At 58.2% G+C, this 14,716-nt stretch overlaps 1 protein-coding gene across 1 annotated transcript; it reads left to right on the top strand.

Annotated features, from left to right (window-relative positions):
* Window positions 1–4,516: 4,516 nt before the first annotated feature.
* Window positions 4,517–14,186, top strand: LOC142024762 (uncharacterized). The gene is made up of 4 exons (XM_075016963.1): window positions 4,517–4,626; window positions 7,662–7,784; window positions 9,016–9,111; window positions 11,820–14,186. The coding sequence occupies exons 2-4, from the start codon at window positions 7,697–7,699 to the stop codon at window positions 13,847–13,849; spliced, it is 2,214 nt and encodes a 737-aa protein (XP_074873064.1). The 5' UTR covers window positions 4,517–4,626; window positions 7,662–7,696; the 3' UTR covers window positions 13,850–14,186.
* The last annotated feature ends 530 nt before the right edge of the window (window positions 14,187–14,716 follow it).

Raw genomic sequence — 14,716 nt, 5'->3', positions numbered from 1 at the left:
CCCATGCTCAATTTCACCTGGCTGGGGCAGGAGGCTGAAGTGGGAGGGCGCTGAGGGCTCTGGCTGGGTGGGAGGCAGGGCCCGGGGACTCCCACCACACTCTGTGACAAGACTCAAACTAAATGTGTGCCTCCAATAATAATACTACGTAAAAACAACACTAAGAGGGTGATTAAAAAAAGGCCATCATGGCCTGTGTTCTCTGTGAACTGAGTGCTTGGACAGCCACCCATGAAAGAGTCAGGGGCTGCCCAGCTGATTAGCAGGGTGTCCACAGTCAGCAGTGTGTGTTTCTAGGGGTGGTGCAGATCCACCCTTGCCTTGGTGCACATAACAAAATTTATTCTGCACATGGGGGGGGAATTAGGAAACATGGCTAAGATGTGGAGAAACTAGAGAGGGTCCAGAAAAGAGCAACAAGAATGATTAAAGGTCTAGAGAATGTGACCTATGAAGATAGGCTGAAAGAATTGGGCTTGTTTAGTTTGGAAAAGAGAAGATTGAGGGGAGACGTGATAGCGGTTTTCAGGTATCTAAAAGGGTGTCATAAGGAGGAAGGAGAAAACTTATTCTTCTTGGCTTCTGAGGATAGAACAAGAGGCAACGGGCTTAAACTGCAGCAAGGGAGGTACAGGCTGGACATTAGGAAAAAGTTCCTAACTGTCAGGGTGGTCAAACAGTGGAATAAATTGCCAAGGGAGGTTGTGGAATCTCCATCGCTGGAGATATTTAAGAACAGGTTAGACAGATGTCTATCAGGGATGGTTTAGATAGTACTTGGTCCTGCCGTTGGGGCAGGGGGCTGGACTTGATGGCCTCTCGAGGTCCCTTCCAGTCCTAGTGTTCTATGAGTCTATGATAGCTAAATAGCAGAGTGCAAGAGAGGCAAAAAGACAGCCTCTGAAAAACGGAAGTCAGGTCCTAATGAGCAAAGTAGGTGTATTAACTCTGGCAAATCAAGTGTGAAAGTTACCTAGGGAGGTTGTGGAATCTCCATGGCTTCAGATATTTAAGAGTAGGTTAGACAGACACCTATTGGGGATGGTTTAGATGGTGCTTGGTCCTGCCAAGAGGGCAGGGGGCTGGCCTGGATGACCTCTTGAGGTCCCTTCCAGTTCTAGTGGGTTCTATGATTCTTAAAAGGATGGAGAAGCGATGGGAGCTGGCAAAAGTAATATAAGGACATGCTGAAGGCACACATGAAAAAGTGGAAAAACTATTTCCCCAGGAGGGCGGTGAAGCACTGGAATGTGTTGCCTAGAGAGGTGGTGGAATCTCCATCCCTCAAGGTTTTTAAGTCCCGTCTGGACAAGGTCTTGGCTGGGATGACTTAGTTGGGGTTGATGCTGCTTGAAGCAGGGGGCTGGACCAGATGACCTCCTAAGGTCCCTTCTGGCCCTGGGATTCTATGATGCTAAGTGCAGCATCAGAGTGGACACTTGGGAGAAAGTATCAGAGAGGTCGCTGTGTTAGTCTGTAGCTTTGAGAAGAACAAGCAGTCTTGTGGCACCTTCTAGACTAACAGATATTTTGGAGCATCAGCTTTCGTGGGCAAAGACCCGCTGCATCAGATGCATGAGTGTGGGGGGTGGGTTCAGAGGGGTATTTAAAGAGTGGGGTCCCAGTAAGAGGGAGGGCCAGAGCTGACAAGGTCTATTCAGCAAGGTGGAAATGGCCCAGTATCAACAGCACTTATCAAAAGGGGAAAAAACAAGTCAGATCAGACAGGGGGACGTGAGCCTTTGTCAGAGTCTAGTGGGGAGATATAAGCAGCCAGAGCAGAGATTTTTTTTTATTTGCCTTTGTAAGCTGCGAGTCACTCCCACTCTCTGTTTAATCCATGGTTAATGGAGTCAAATTTGCAAATAAATTGCAGCTCAGAGATTTCTCTCTCCATTTGATATTTGAAATATTTTTGTTTCAGGACTGTCACCCTTAAATCTGCCAGTGAGTGTCCAGGGAGATTGAAGTGTTTCCCCACAGGCTTCTGTACATGACCGTTCCTGATGTCTGATTTAGGTCCATTTATTATTTTATGGAGAGACTGTCCTGTTTGGCCAATGGTGAATGGCCGTGGGGCATTGCTGGCACACGATGGCATATATTACATTAGTAGATGTGCAGGTAAAGGAGCCCCGATGATGTGGTTGGTGTTAGGTCCTGTGATGATGTCACTGGTATAGATATGTGAGCAGAGTTGGCAGCGAGGACTGTTGCAGGGGCTGGTTCCAGGCCTAGAGTTACTAGTTTGTGATGTGTAGTGGCTGGTGAGGATTTGTTAAGGTTGGCCGGCTGTCTGTGGGCGAGGACAGGCCTGCCTCCCAAGGTGAAACTTGGGAGAAACTTGCCCAGGACCGTCCCCAGTGGGGAGCGATAATCCACGAGGGGGTGGTGCAATCTGAGAGGTCCCACCACAGCGCAGATGAGGAAAGGCAGAGAAGGAGAAAACGGCATCAAAAACTGCCCCGCACCCCTCCAACGATGACCAACACCTGCCTCTTCTGCGATAAGATCTGCAGCTCCAGAATCGGGCTGATCAGCCGTCCACGGACTCACAAATAGGAGGGTGACATGAAGACATCCCACTCCTTACCGAGTGACCACCGAGGGAAAAAATAACAGCCCGGTTTGACGCTCGCAGTGCCTGGCTGGGCGGTTTTCCTCGAGACAGGGACCAGTTCAGGCTTCTCTGGGGCAGATCTGGGCCCTGCAGCTGGACATTTCTTGGAATGGGAGTACCAGGTCTGGACCGGGAGTGCCCGCTGGTTCCTTGGGGCCAGGCTGGCTGTGGGTTGGATTCTACACTCCTGCTTTGCTGCGTAGGTGCTGGGTCCGGGAGGGCGTGAAGCAGCCTTGGCCATGGGGATTTTCTCTGCCGTCCCTGTGGGTGTCTCAGAGAGGATGGAGCGTCTGTTGTTCCATTCTGTGCATTGTGGTGCCCTCCCACGCCCTAGGCCAGGCTCCCTTTGTGCTCGGAGCTGTACAAACCAGAACAGGATCAGATGTGCACACGATGTCCATCTCTCCTGGGCTGCTGCTGCCATTCCAGCTTCCTGCTGGGCTGTCATAGGGTGTGGGAACCTGGGCAGGGCCTGTTCCTGCACAGGACTCCTGGGCTCTGCTCTGCACTGCCACTGATCTGATGCATGACCTGAGCCAAGTCACAGGCTTTCTGTGCCTCAGTTTACCCACCTGTAAAACATCTTTACCTTTCTTAGTGAAGCACTTGGAGATGTCTGGCTGGAGATCCCCTGCTTAGTGCTGAGGGCCAGAACCTCAGCAGGTGTAAATTAGCATAACTCCCTGGGCATCACTGGGGCCAGACCTCCAGGGGATGTAAATCAGCATAGCTTCTTTGGGGTCAGCTCCGCAGCTGGAGTAAATGAGCTTAACCCCTCGGGGGTCAGCTCCCCATCTTGGATATATTGGCACCACCCACTGGCAGCCAGATCCCCGCTGGGTGTAAATTAGGATAGGTCCTTGGGGGCCAGATCACCACGTGGTGTAAATTAGCATGGCCATCTGGGGTCCAGATCCTCAGCGGGTGTAAATTAGCATAGCTGAAGGAGTCAGTGGAGTCATATCCCCACCGGGTGTAAATTGGCATCTCTCCCTGGGAGCCATGGGGGGCCAAATCCCCAGTGTGTGTAAATTAGCATCACGCCTGGGGTGTCAGTTGGGGCCAGATCCCCAGCGCTTGTAAATTAGCCTGACTCCCTGAGAGTAAGTGGGGGAGACAAATCCCTAATGGGTGTAAATCAGCACCGCTCCCTGGGACTCAGTGGGGTACAGATCTCCAGCAGGTGTAAATCGTCACTGCTCACAGGGGCCAGATCCCCCGCGGGTGTAAATCAGCACTGCTCCCTGGGGCTCAGTGGGGTCCAGATCCCCAGTGGGTGTAAATCAGAACCACTCCCTGGCACCCAGTGAGGACCAGATTCCCAGTGGGTGTAAATTAGCATAGCACCTGGGACCCAGCAGGAGCCAGATCCCCCGTGGGTGTAAATCAGCACCGCTCCCTGGGGCTCAGTGGGGTCTGGATCCCCAGTGGGTGTAAATCAGCACCGCTCCCTGGGACCCGGGGGTGACCAGATTCCCAGTGGGTGTAAATTAGCATAGCACCTAAGACCCCGCGGGGGCTAGATCCCCCGCGGATGTAAATCAGTACCGCTCCCTGGGGCTCAGTGGGATTCAGATCCCCCGCGGTGTAAATCAGCACCACTCCCTAGGACCCGGCGGGGGCTAAATCCTCTGCGGGTGTAAATCAGCCCCGCTCCCTGGGACCCGGCGGGGGCTAAATCCTCTGCGGGTGTAAATCAGCACCGCTCCCTGGGACCCGGCGGGGGCCAGATCCCCCGCGGGTGCAAACAGCCCTGCCCCGCAGGGAGGGCGCTGCTGATTTACACCCCCAGCCCGGGCTCCTGCCGGGCGCTGGTGCCACCAGAGGGCTCCGGCTCCGGCTCCGGCTCCTCCTCGGCGCTCCCCCCGCTCGGCTCAGGATATCAGGGGGATGAGCTTCCTGGGTCAGGCGCGGCCGGGCGGCCGCTGCGTCCACACTGACCCCGGGAGCGGCGCTGCGCTGCGCCGGGGAGGCAGCTCCGGCCGCTGCTGGGGGGCTGCGCGCAGGTGAGAGGGGCGAGGGAGCAGCCCTGGGGCCAGGGGAGGGGCTGGGAAAATATCTTCTCCCCTCCCCCCCCATCTCCTGCTCCCCTGGGCGGGAGCCCATCCAGGAGCCAACCTCCCCCCCCCCGGGAGCTGGGTGCAGGAGCCTCCCCAGGTCCCTTCTGGGGGCGCAGTCACAGAGGGGGCAGGCGGGTGAATCTGGGTCTGCCCCAAAACACCCCAGCGGGCCTGTGGCGGCTACGAAAATAGCGTCTTAGGGGATGGGCTTTCCTGGGGGCAGAGCCACTTCTCCAGCTCTGGAAACTGGGAAGCGCTGGCAGAGGGATCCGGAGAAGCGGGTCTGCCCCAGGACAGCTCATCCCCTAAGACATGACGGGGTTAGGCTTGGATGTGCTGCAGGCCCGCTGGGTTTTGCCCTCTGGCTGGGGCGGGCTCCGGGAAGGCTGGGAGTTGGGTTTGCAAAAGCACCTGGCTGTGATCAGGCCTGGAAGGGAGGGATTTGATGAGCCAGCTGTTTGCCAAAGGGCCTTGGAAAGCAAGGAGGAGTCCTGTGGAGACTAACGGATTTATTGGGGCGTAAGCTTTGGTGGGGTTGAAATCATGTCGGCAGGGGCGTGGAGTGGAAGCCGCAAAGGTGGGAATCGGGGGTCCTGCTAATTTTTTTTCCACCTGGGATGGAAGAAATTTTATTTGCACCAAGGCATGCGCGGATGGGCACCACCGATGGAAAGACAGGCTGCTGGGTGTGGGTGCTCTGGTAGTTAACTGGGCAGCCCCTGAATCTCTCCTGGGCAGCCGCCCAAGCGCTCGGCTTACAGGGAACGCTGGTGCGGGTACACACACACACACACACACACACACAAAAAAAAAGCTTATAGGCCCGTCAGGTCTTTGCTAGAGGAGAACTCGATAAAGTAGCTGAGTTGCGAACAGGAAAAGAAAAGGCAACCAGACGTTGTAGGGTGCAGGGCTGAAGGGTGCTGAATATATGGGTGCAGAATAAGGTCAGTTCATGAAGAATAGGCTCGTCGATGGCTGTTAGCCAGCTTGGGTAGAGATGGCGTCTCGAGTCACCGTCCGCCAGCTGCCGGGAATATGTGCAGGGGATGGATCACTGGAGGGTTTCCTGTTCAGTTCACTCCCTCCGGGGCACCTGGCGTTGGCCGCCGTTGGCAGACAGGACGCCGGGCTGGCTGGACTTTTGGTCTGACCCAGTGTGGCTGCTCTTACGTTCTTAAAAGCGCTGACCCTTGGAGCTGCGGATGAGTGACCCTGATTGAATGAAAATCTCTTTCCAGCAGTATTAGGACGTCATTATGTGATGGGGGCTAATTAGCAAAGCACCATCCTGCCGCTCTTTCTCTAATCCAGCCTTTCCGCCAGGGATCCCTCTCATGTTTTCCACCCGTGTGGAATAAATTTTCTTGTGTGCACCACCAACAGAGAGAGACACTGTCGGCTGCGGGTGCTCTGCAAATCAGCTGGGCAGCATTTGTATCTCACCTTGGTGGCCACCCTGCCGTTCAGCTTCCAGGGAGCAAGTATCAGAGGGGTGGTGGCTTTAGTCTGTATCCGCAAAAACAATGAGCAGTCCTGTGGCACCTGATAGACTAACTGGGATTTTGGAGCATCAGAGCAACAGACCTGCTTTGTCAGAGGCAATGTCGGGGAGTGCTGCTTTTTTCAGACAAGTGACCCCTTTCATTTGTCTTTGTGTGCCCCCATGTTTCACCCAGCTGAAAACAACCTGCTTTTCCCATCAGACCTCACCGTGCAAGTCTTTGTCAGGGCTAAACAGCATTATAAAACAAATCAGGTGGGCTATCGATCTGGTTACGTTAGTGTACAGAGAGCAGCGTAACAAGTCTTGGCCTGACATTTTACTTTGCACGGGTTTTTGCTAGTGCTTTTTATGCAGCCGGCTTTAAAACGAGGCAGATATTTAGATAAGTTGCTGTAACCCCGGCAGGCCTCTGTGTAACTCCAGAGGGACACAGAACCCAGGTTAAGAACCACAGCAAACCGCGCAGAATGGCAAAGCAGTGGACAGGTTTCATTTGGAATTTCAAAATCTCTGTGAAAGTCCCTCCTCGCAAGAGGCTATTACAGAAATGACCCTTCAACCCACGGTCTTTTCTGGGTGGGGAACTGGCTGAGACAGAAAACAGGGGGAGTTAATGCCTCGTTAACAGAGAGGGAAAAGGTTAAGAGCTGGTCCGGAGGAGGAGATTTAATACACTCCTCATTTGGAAGCAGGCCACTTTTGCAGCCCGCTCAGGCTGCTTGTGGTTAGCCAATGATTAACTGCAGTGGAACTTAACCCATGTTGCCCCTAATTTTTTTTTTCCATCCATGTGTGAAATAAATTTTATGAGCACCGAGGCCTGTGCGGATGTGCACCACCTAGAGAAGCAAAGGCTGCTGGCCGGGGGTGTTCCGCTAATCAGCCGGGCGGTACCTGAATCTCTCCTGGGCAGCTGCCCCAGCGCTCCACTTACAGGGAACCGAAACCAGCTAGGCAGAAGGGCAAACGAACCGGTGTGTTCATGACTGAGCAGCAGGACACAGTGGAGGGAACACTTTGACCCCGCTGCGGGGTCCTACAGTGCTGGCAATGGGTGCAAATAAATGGAGACCGCTTTTGGGGGGCAGCAGCCGTGTGTTACCCCCCTTTTGCGGCTGACAGATTTGTATCAGATTCCCAAGAAAGCAGAGACTCCCTTGTTCGACGCCGCGACTGGAATCTTGCCCACGAGAGATGCAGGAGCCACCCAGCTGATTCACACACCCACAGCCTGTATTTCTACTAGTGGTGCACGTCGGCATGTGCCTTGGCGCGCACAGCAGTGTTTATTCTGCCTGTGACCGGAAGAAATCCGCGCCAGCGCCGAGGGGCTGAGAGGCTGGGGTGCGTGGGCTGTGGGCCGGAGCTGGGGAGGAGGGATTTGGGGAAGAGCGCTCGGGGCACGGGGGAAGGTGGGGCAGAGGTAAGGGCTTGGGCTTCCCCGGGCTGAGCAGGGGCCGGTTTGTTCTTGCAGAGCCTGGTGAGCAGCGGCAGGAGGTGCGGCCTGGCATGGAGCAGTACATGATGCTGGATCCCGGGCAGAGGGCCCTCTACAGGGACATCATGCAGCAGAGCTATGACACCCTGATGGCTCTCGGTGGGTCCTCGCCTCCCCCCTCGGGTGGCCCCCTCCCAGCGTTTTCCTCCCTCCGGAAATTCCTGGGGGGGGCAGTTTCCCTCAGAGCTCGGGGGAGACGGGGGGGCAGTTGAGGCCGTGGGTCGCGAGGGAGGGCGGGAGGAGGGCAGGGCACCGGCAGTTCCCAAGCATGGCACAGGCCATCCGACACAGGCATCCCCCACCGCTGCCAGGAGCACCCCAGCCTGGCTCCTGGCTCGGACTGGGCTGGGGCGGGACAGGACGTGTCTAGCCACTGAACGGCTGCCGGGGGAGTGGGGGACCAGCATGAAAGTGAGAGTGCCGGTTAGGGTCCCCTCTTATTTTTTCCAAGCCTCAGCAGAATGAATGTTCTTACGTGCGACACGAGGGGGACCAGCGTGCGACACGAGGGGGTTGGCGTGTAAGGCACCGCCTTTGTGTTGGTGCCCAGAACAAAATTTGTTCGGCTTCTGGACAGTCTGCCCGGGGGGGTGGGGGTGTCGAGGGGCTGTGTGGAAGGGAGCTCGGGGCTCAGGCAGAGGGTTGGGGTCCAGGAATGTGGGGGGTGCAGGCTCTGGGGTTGATGGGCTAAAGAGGTGGGGGAGCAAAGGCTCTGGCTGGGGGTCCGGGCTCTGGAGTGGGGGTGAGGGTGTTCAGGGCTGGAGGGGGCCCAGTGTGGGGCAGAGGGCAGGGACTCAGGGTTACCTGGGCAGCTCCCTGCTGGGGACAATGAGGAAAGGCTTTTCCCCCACCCCACCATCCCCGACAGCTTCAGGGCTTGGGGAGCGATCTCCCTCTGTCGCAGCCCTGAGCCCCTGCAGCTCCCCCATGGCCCCCTTCAGCTCGGGAGCCCTCGGTTACACCACCAGGAAATTTCAAGTTTAAACCTCCTGATATTAACCCAGGTTCAGACCCTGGGGCTGGGAAACTGACCAGAATGGGCTGCGACTTTGGTAAGGCCCCAGCAATCCCCGAGGAAGCCAAAGGCAGAGGGAAAGGATCTTCCCCAGGCAGGGCGGCTGAAACCAGCAAGACAGGACTGGACGCCTCCCGGGGTGCCAGGAGTGTCTGGGGGGTGGAAGAGACACGTGGCTGCACTGGAGGCAGTGGAGGGAGTCTGGGTGGAGGGGGAGAAATCCCCCCCCAGGAGTTACTCGGGAAGGCAGCTGAATTTAGGACGGGGAGAGTTCTGATCTCGCTCTGTTCTGTCGCCCGCCCTGTCCCCGAGCAGAATTTCCGCTCTCCAAGCCCGACCTGCTCTCCCGACTGGACCGAGCGGATGAACCAACTGCCCTGGACCTGCACGTGCCTCGAGGCAGCCGGGCAGGTGAGTCCGTCTCCGGGAAGGGAGGAAACAGCTGGGCTCTCCCGGGGATCTGTCCTCTGCCCGGTTCCCCAGCTCTGCCTCCTGCTGCCCCTGTTAGCGAGGTACCCTGCTGGCAGCAGCTTCCTCCCTAGGAGAGCCGGCTGGGATGCAGAGCTCGAATCGGTCCCCTGCTTTGGGGCAGGGTATTGGTGGGAGAAGTGGCTGTGGTCCTTCCTATCTCCCTGCTGAGGGCAGACAGAAAGCAGACGCCCAGAAGTCCATAGTGCCCACAATGTGATGGGACTGGACATGGAGCAGAACCCTTTTCTCCCAGGGTCTATGATTCTGTGGTTTGGGGAGAGAAATGGAGAACACTAGATCTGGAAGGGACCTCCAGAGGTCATCGAGTCCAGTCCCCTGCCCTTGTGGCAGGGCCAAAATTCCTTTGACCCAGCGTTTCCCAAACCAACTTGGCCATGGAACAGTTTTGGGCTTGGAATATATTGACGGACCACGTACTCGCCAGGCGTGATGCTCAAAAGTTGATTTGAGTTAATCTTTTCGATGTCTTTTACGTTACAAAGAAATATCATCTGAATGCACAACAAATGTCTTTCTGATAGGAGGACGGTTAGCAACACTCTCACTAAACATAAAAATTAAGTACAAACCCAAGACAAAAACGTGAGTGTAACAACCGAAAGAAGGATGTGAGCGTTTCGTTCTTCTGTCTGTAAATTGAAAGGCCGATGTTGTTCAAAATAGGACTCTCTTCCCTTAAAGCATAAAAACATCTTCATGAAAAAGAAACACAAACCAAATTAGGGATGGGGCAATATTTCCAAATGTTGTGGTTTTATGAATTTGTTTTTTACAGAAAACAACTGGAAACTAAAAATAAGGAACGTCTGACAGTTATTTTTTGAATGGGGAGAGTATTTTGCTATCTCTGTTTTGGCCCAAATCACAGAATAACAACTGTACTATTATGAATGCATTATAAATATGAATCTACCAACAATCTAAATAATAATCAAATACTTTAGTGTTTCTGATACAGGCATAATTTCTAAGGAATACTTTAGAAGGGAAAATTAATGCGAGCATCAAAATTTTTTCAGGGAACACCTCGTCACATCTCTGATGGGTGTCGAGCTCACCTGCTCTTAAATATCTCCAGTGATGGAGATTCCACAACCTCCCAGTGTTTAACCCCCCTGACAGCTGGAAAGTTTTTCCTAATGTCAAACCTAAACTTCCCTTGCGGCAGTTTAAGCCCATTGCTTCTTGTCCTGTTGTTAAGCGTAATTATACCTGTGGTGCAAACCCGAGGTCCTGCCCCAGCACTGGGCAACTTGCAGCGCTGAGGTTCTATGCAAGGCCCAGGAGATATTTTATTTACCGTGACTCATGCGCAGAGCGGCCAGATTCTGCTGCTTTCCAGCTGGGCGGGCTTTTTCCCGACCGCTCGGTCTCCAGCACTATGTGACACGAGGTGCGTGAGAATGACACACGGTGTGGCCCACGAGAGCCGTGTGCTCCCCTGGCATCCAGTCACACCACCACGACAATTGAGGCGGCCCACCTGGCTAGTTCTAGGCACGCAAGTGCAGGGAGCAGAACCGGCCCTGTCTCGCGAGGCTGGCTGGGTTACGACCCCCTGGCAGCCCACGGAGATGGAGGGCCACTCACCCAGCCCACTCCCTAGCCTAGGTTGCCCGTGGGTGTCTTACCGTTTACCTCCTTTGTATCCATGGGAGGAGCGGGGTGTGAGGTTACGCTTCTGCCAGAGACGGGCCCTCCTCTGACCTTTTCGGGTTTCTTATACCTTCACCCGCACAACTGGTCGCACGCCCCGGCCGTGGGAGAGGAGCTGAGGCAGTGTATGTATTATGCCCACATGGTCGTTTATCTCCCCTCTTCCCCGCATCAGCTGTCCCGTGCCGTGTCTTTTGCGCACGCATAAGTAAGACACCCACAAATACGCACTGAACCTCTCTAATCCGACACGATTTTGGTTACCCCGACAACCACTTATCGGGGTGCAGCCAAGTTTCCTGCGGGCCCATAAAGTTTGTTTCCAGCCACGCATCCCGGCTCTCAGTGTTCTGGGCTTTTCTTGAGCTGTAATTTACCCCTAAAGGTCTTCTCCGAGCCCAGCCAGCAGGGGAAGGGTTGGCCGTGCTGCTAGCCCAGGGGTCGAGCCCCACTTTTCATCCATGCAGTTAGCAGCCCCTGCCCCGTGACCTGTCGGATGTCATGGAAACCGATGGAAATGGCGGTTCTGTTCATATGAAAGCAAAACGCCTAAGAAAAGGTGCGGCCTGTAAAAATGTTCTGGGGCGGCCTGTAACCGCGAACCCACAGACGTCAAAACGGTCACAGGTTTCGACGTTTGCAATGAGGCAGATGCGCCAGAGCCCCAGCAGCCGATAATACTCTGCTCCCCTTATGAAATTTCACACACACCCTATGTGGGTCCCGCCCCCCCACTTTACGCACTCCTGTGCTGGACAATATTGACCCCGGTGGGCTGGCGAATTCTCTGGTTCGGTGCCAGTTGGGTCCTGAGGGTGCCAGATTAGAGAGGTTCAGCCTGTATCCAAAACCAAGCAAGACCCACAAATTTTCACCCAGGCAGCTCCACAGGCCTGGATGTTCGGCTCTGAGTGCATTCAGCCTCCTTGGGCTGGTGCAGAGACTGATTCGTGCCTGGTCTCTCGCCCTAGCAGCCGACGGCGCCGCTGGTGGGACAGAGAAAGAGAAACCCCAGCGAGCGAATCCGGAGGAGCCGGTGGCGGGAAAAGCCATCGCCGGGGTCGAGAAGGGTCCCCAGAGCCCCACGGAGGTGGGGGAGAAGCTGCTGGCAAGCAGCGGGGAGAGCCCCAACACCTGCGCCGAGTGCGGCAAGAGCTTCAGCCACAAGTCGGCGCTGGCCAAGCACCAGAAGATTCACACGGGCGAGCGGCCCCACGCCTGCCCCGACTGCGGCAAGACCTTCATCCAGCGCTCCGACCTGACCATCCACCGGCGGGTGCACACGGGCGAACGGCCTTACGCCTGCCCCGACTGCGGGCGCCGCTTCAGCGTCAGCTCCTCGCTGCTCACCCACCAGCGCACCCACGCGCCCACCGGCGAGAAGCCCAACCGGTGCCCACAGTGCGGCAAGAGCTTCGCCGAGCCCGACGCCCTGGCCCGGCACCAGAAGAGCCACCTGGGGGGGAAGCCCTACCCCTGCAGCGACTGCGGCAAGGCCTTCGCCTGGAGCTCCCACCTGGAGCGGCACCGGCGCATCCACACGGGCGAGAAGCCCTTCCAGTGCGGGGAGTGCGGCCGGGCCTTCGCCTGGAGCTCCCACCTGGACCGCCACATGCGCACCCACGCGGCGGCGGCGGCCGAGGAGGAGGAGGCGGAGGAGGAAGCCCCGCCGCCGCCCCAGCGCTGCTCCGACTGCGGCAAGCGCCTCAACCACCAGACAGACCCCCAGCGCTTCAAGCACAAGGGGACGCAGACGCAAGAGGGCGGCGAGGGGCCCGGCTGGGTGGAGGAGGGCGGCGACGAGGGGCCCTGCCGGGTGGAGGAGAGTGGTGGCGGCGAGGGGCCCGGCCGGGTGGAGGAAAGCGGCGGCGGCGGCAAGGGGCCCGGCCGGGTGGAGGAGAGCGGCCCCGAGCGACCCCACCGCTGCCACCAATGCGGCAAATGCTTCAGCCAGAGCTCCAACCTGCTCAAGCACCAGCGGGTGCACACAGGCGAGCGCCCCTACTCCTGCCCGGACTGCGGGCGCCGCTTCCGCTGGGGCTCAGCCCTGGCCAAGCACCAGCGCACCCACGCCCGGGAGAAGCTGGCCAAGGAGCCCGCACCGGCCCCCGACCCCGCCGCCGCCGGGAAGCCCTACCCGTGCGGGGCCTGCGGGAAGAGCTTTGGCTGGATCTCACACCTGGAGCGCCACCGGCGCATCCACACAGGGGAGAAGCCCTACCGGTGTGGGGAGTGCGGCCGGGCCTTCGCCGTCAGCTCCCACCTGGAGCGGCACCGGCGCATCCACACCGGCGAGCGGCCCTACCGCTGCGGTGACTGCGGCAAGAGCTTCGCCGTCAGCTCCACGCTGCTGGCGCACCGGCGCACCCACGCCGCCCGGGAGGGGCGGCCCCACCAGTGCCCCGACTGCGGCAAAGGCTTCACGGCCGCCGCTGCCCTGGAGCGGCACCGGCGGCTGCACCGGGGCGAGAAGCCCTACCAGTGCGGCGTCTGCGGCAAAGGCTTCGCCTGGAGCTCCCACTATGACCGCCACCGGCTCACGCACACCGGGGAAAAGCCCTTCCCCTGCGCCCACTGTGGCAAACGCTTTGGCCGCAGCTCCCACCGCAACCGGCACCAGCGGGCCCACGCCCGGCCCGGCCCAGAGAAGCGGCACGTCTGCCCCGACTGCGGCAAAGCCTTCGGCCTCAGCGCCGCCCTGGCAGCCCACCGGAGACTCCATGCCGCCGGCACCGGCAGCCCCCTCTCTCTGCTGCCGCCTGCCTGGTGGGAGGCCGAGAGGCAGGTTGCTGCCACCACGCCGGCGCCTGAGGCCTGGCCCGAGGACCCCGCCGCCCCCTTCCCGGGCCCCGTCCCATCCTCCTCCGCAACCGTCTCCCCCCAGGCCTGGCTGACCAAGACCCCCTCGGCGCCTGGCGCGTGGAGGCCGGGAGAAGGGCAGGCCAGTGCCCCCATGGACGGCTGGGCCCAGCCAGCTCCTCCCAGCTCCGTAACCGGCTAACAGGGGGGCGCCAGAGCATCCCCTGTCTTTGGAGAGAGCCAGAAACGCCCTCGGCCCTGGAGGAGGGGACGGGTGGGGAACTCACAAGCTCTTCCCTCAGGCAGGGGGTTCTCTGCAGTTGTCAGGCGGGGGGAGTGGCCATTTGCCCCTCACACCCGCCGCCTGATGCAGGAAAAATGGCCCCTCAGTTGCCTGGTAGCTGAGACTCCATTTCCCCCCAGTGCCCTAGGGCGGGGGATCCCCCCCCTCTGTCCCATCCCAGGTGGGAGCGAGCGCTAAAGGGAAGGGGGAGCTGGGCTGGGATAAGAAATAGAAGCCGGCGGGGAGTGCACATGAGTTTGGGGACGGGGGGGTGTAGGAAGCAGAGGGGGGAGCAGAGCGAGGTGGGGGGTCGGGGGTTACGGTTTCAGGGGGTGGGATGGGAAGCTGCGTGCGGTGTATAGGGCCCAGTGGGGGAGGGGTATTTAGCATCCTGGGCTGTGGGGCAGAGGTGGGATTCAGGAGGTGCCGCCCCGGTGTGGGGGAGACGCGGGAGGCCTCAGAGCAGGCAGTGGCAGGGGATGTGGGGCACAGCCAACCAGAAAGTGGGGGCCGGGGCTCTGCCCCTAGAGCAGCGTGAGGGCTTGGGAACAGTCCCTGGCTCCCCAGTGGGCCTCCCTGCTGCTTGTTAGAGGCAGATCGTGCCTGTTCGTCCCATGGGGGCCCAGTGCCAGTGTGAAATCTGGCCCCAGAGCCCCAGATGTCAAGGGCCGGGCTCTGGGCTCTGCTTGGCTCTCTGCCGGGGGGTGACTTCACCCATCGCCGGGCTGGAGCAGCAGCTCACTTCTAGAGGCGTCTCCCTTTGGGGGCAGGCCTAGGAAAGCCTGT

Source organism: Carettochelys insculpta, chromosome 22 (assembly GCF_033958435.1).
Source record: "Carettochelys insculpta isolate YL-2023 chromosome 22, ASM3395843v1, whole genome shotgun sequence".
Classification (NCBI taxonomy): domain Eukaryota; kingdom Metazoa; phylum Chordata; order Testudines; family Carettochelyidae; genus Carettochelys; species Carettochelys insculpta.
The sequence above is the reverse complement of the archived record's forward strand: the minus strand, read 5'-3'. Positions and strand labels throughout refer to the sequence as shown.

Excerpts from the sequence above, each read along its gene's own strand:
- LOC142024762 (XM_075016963.1), top strand. The coding sequence starts at position 7,697 with ATGGAGCAGTACATGATGCTGGATCCCGGGCAGAGGGCCCTCTACAGG. Across the intron at positions 7,785-9,015 it reads TGACACCCTGATGGCTCTCG|AATTTCCGCTCTCCAAGCCC; the intron begins GTGGGTCCTCGC and ends GTCCCCGAGCAG. Across the intron at positions 9,112-11,819 it reads GCCTCGAGGCAGCCGGGCAG|CAGCCGACGGCGCCGCTGGT; the intron begins GTGAGTCCGTCT and ends CTCTCGCCCTAG.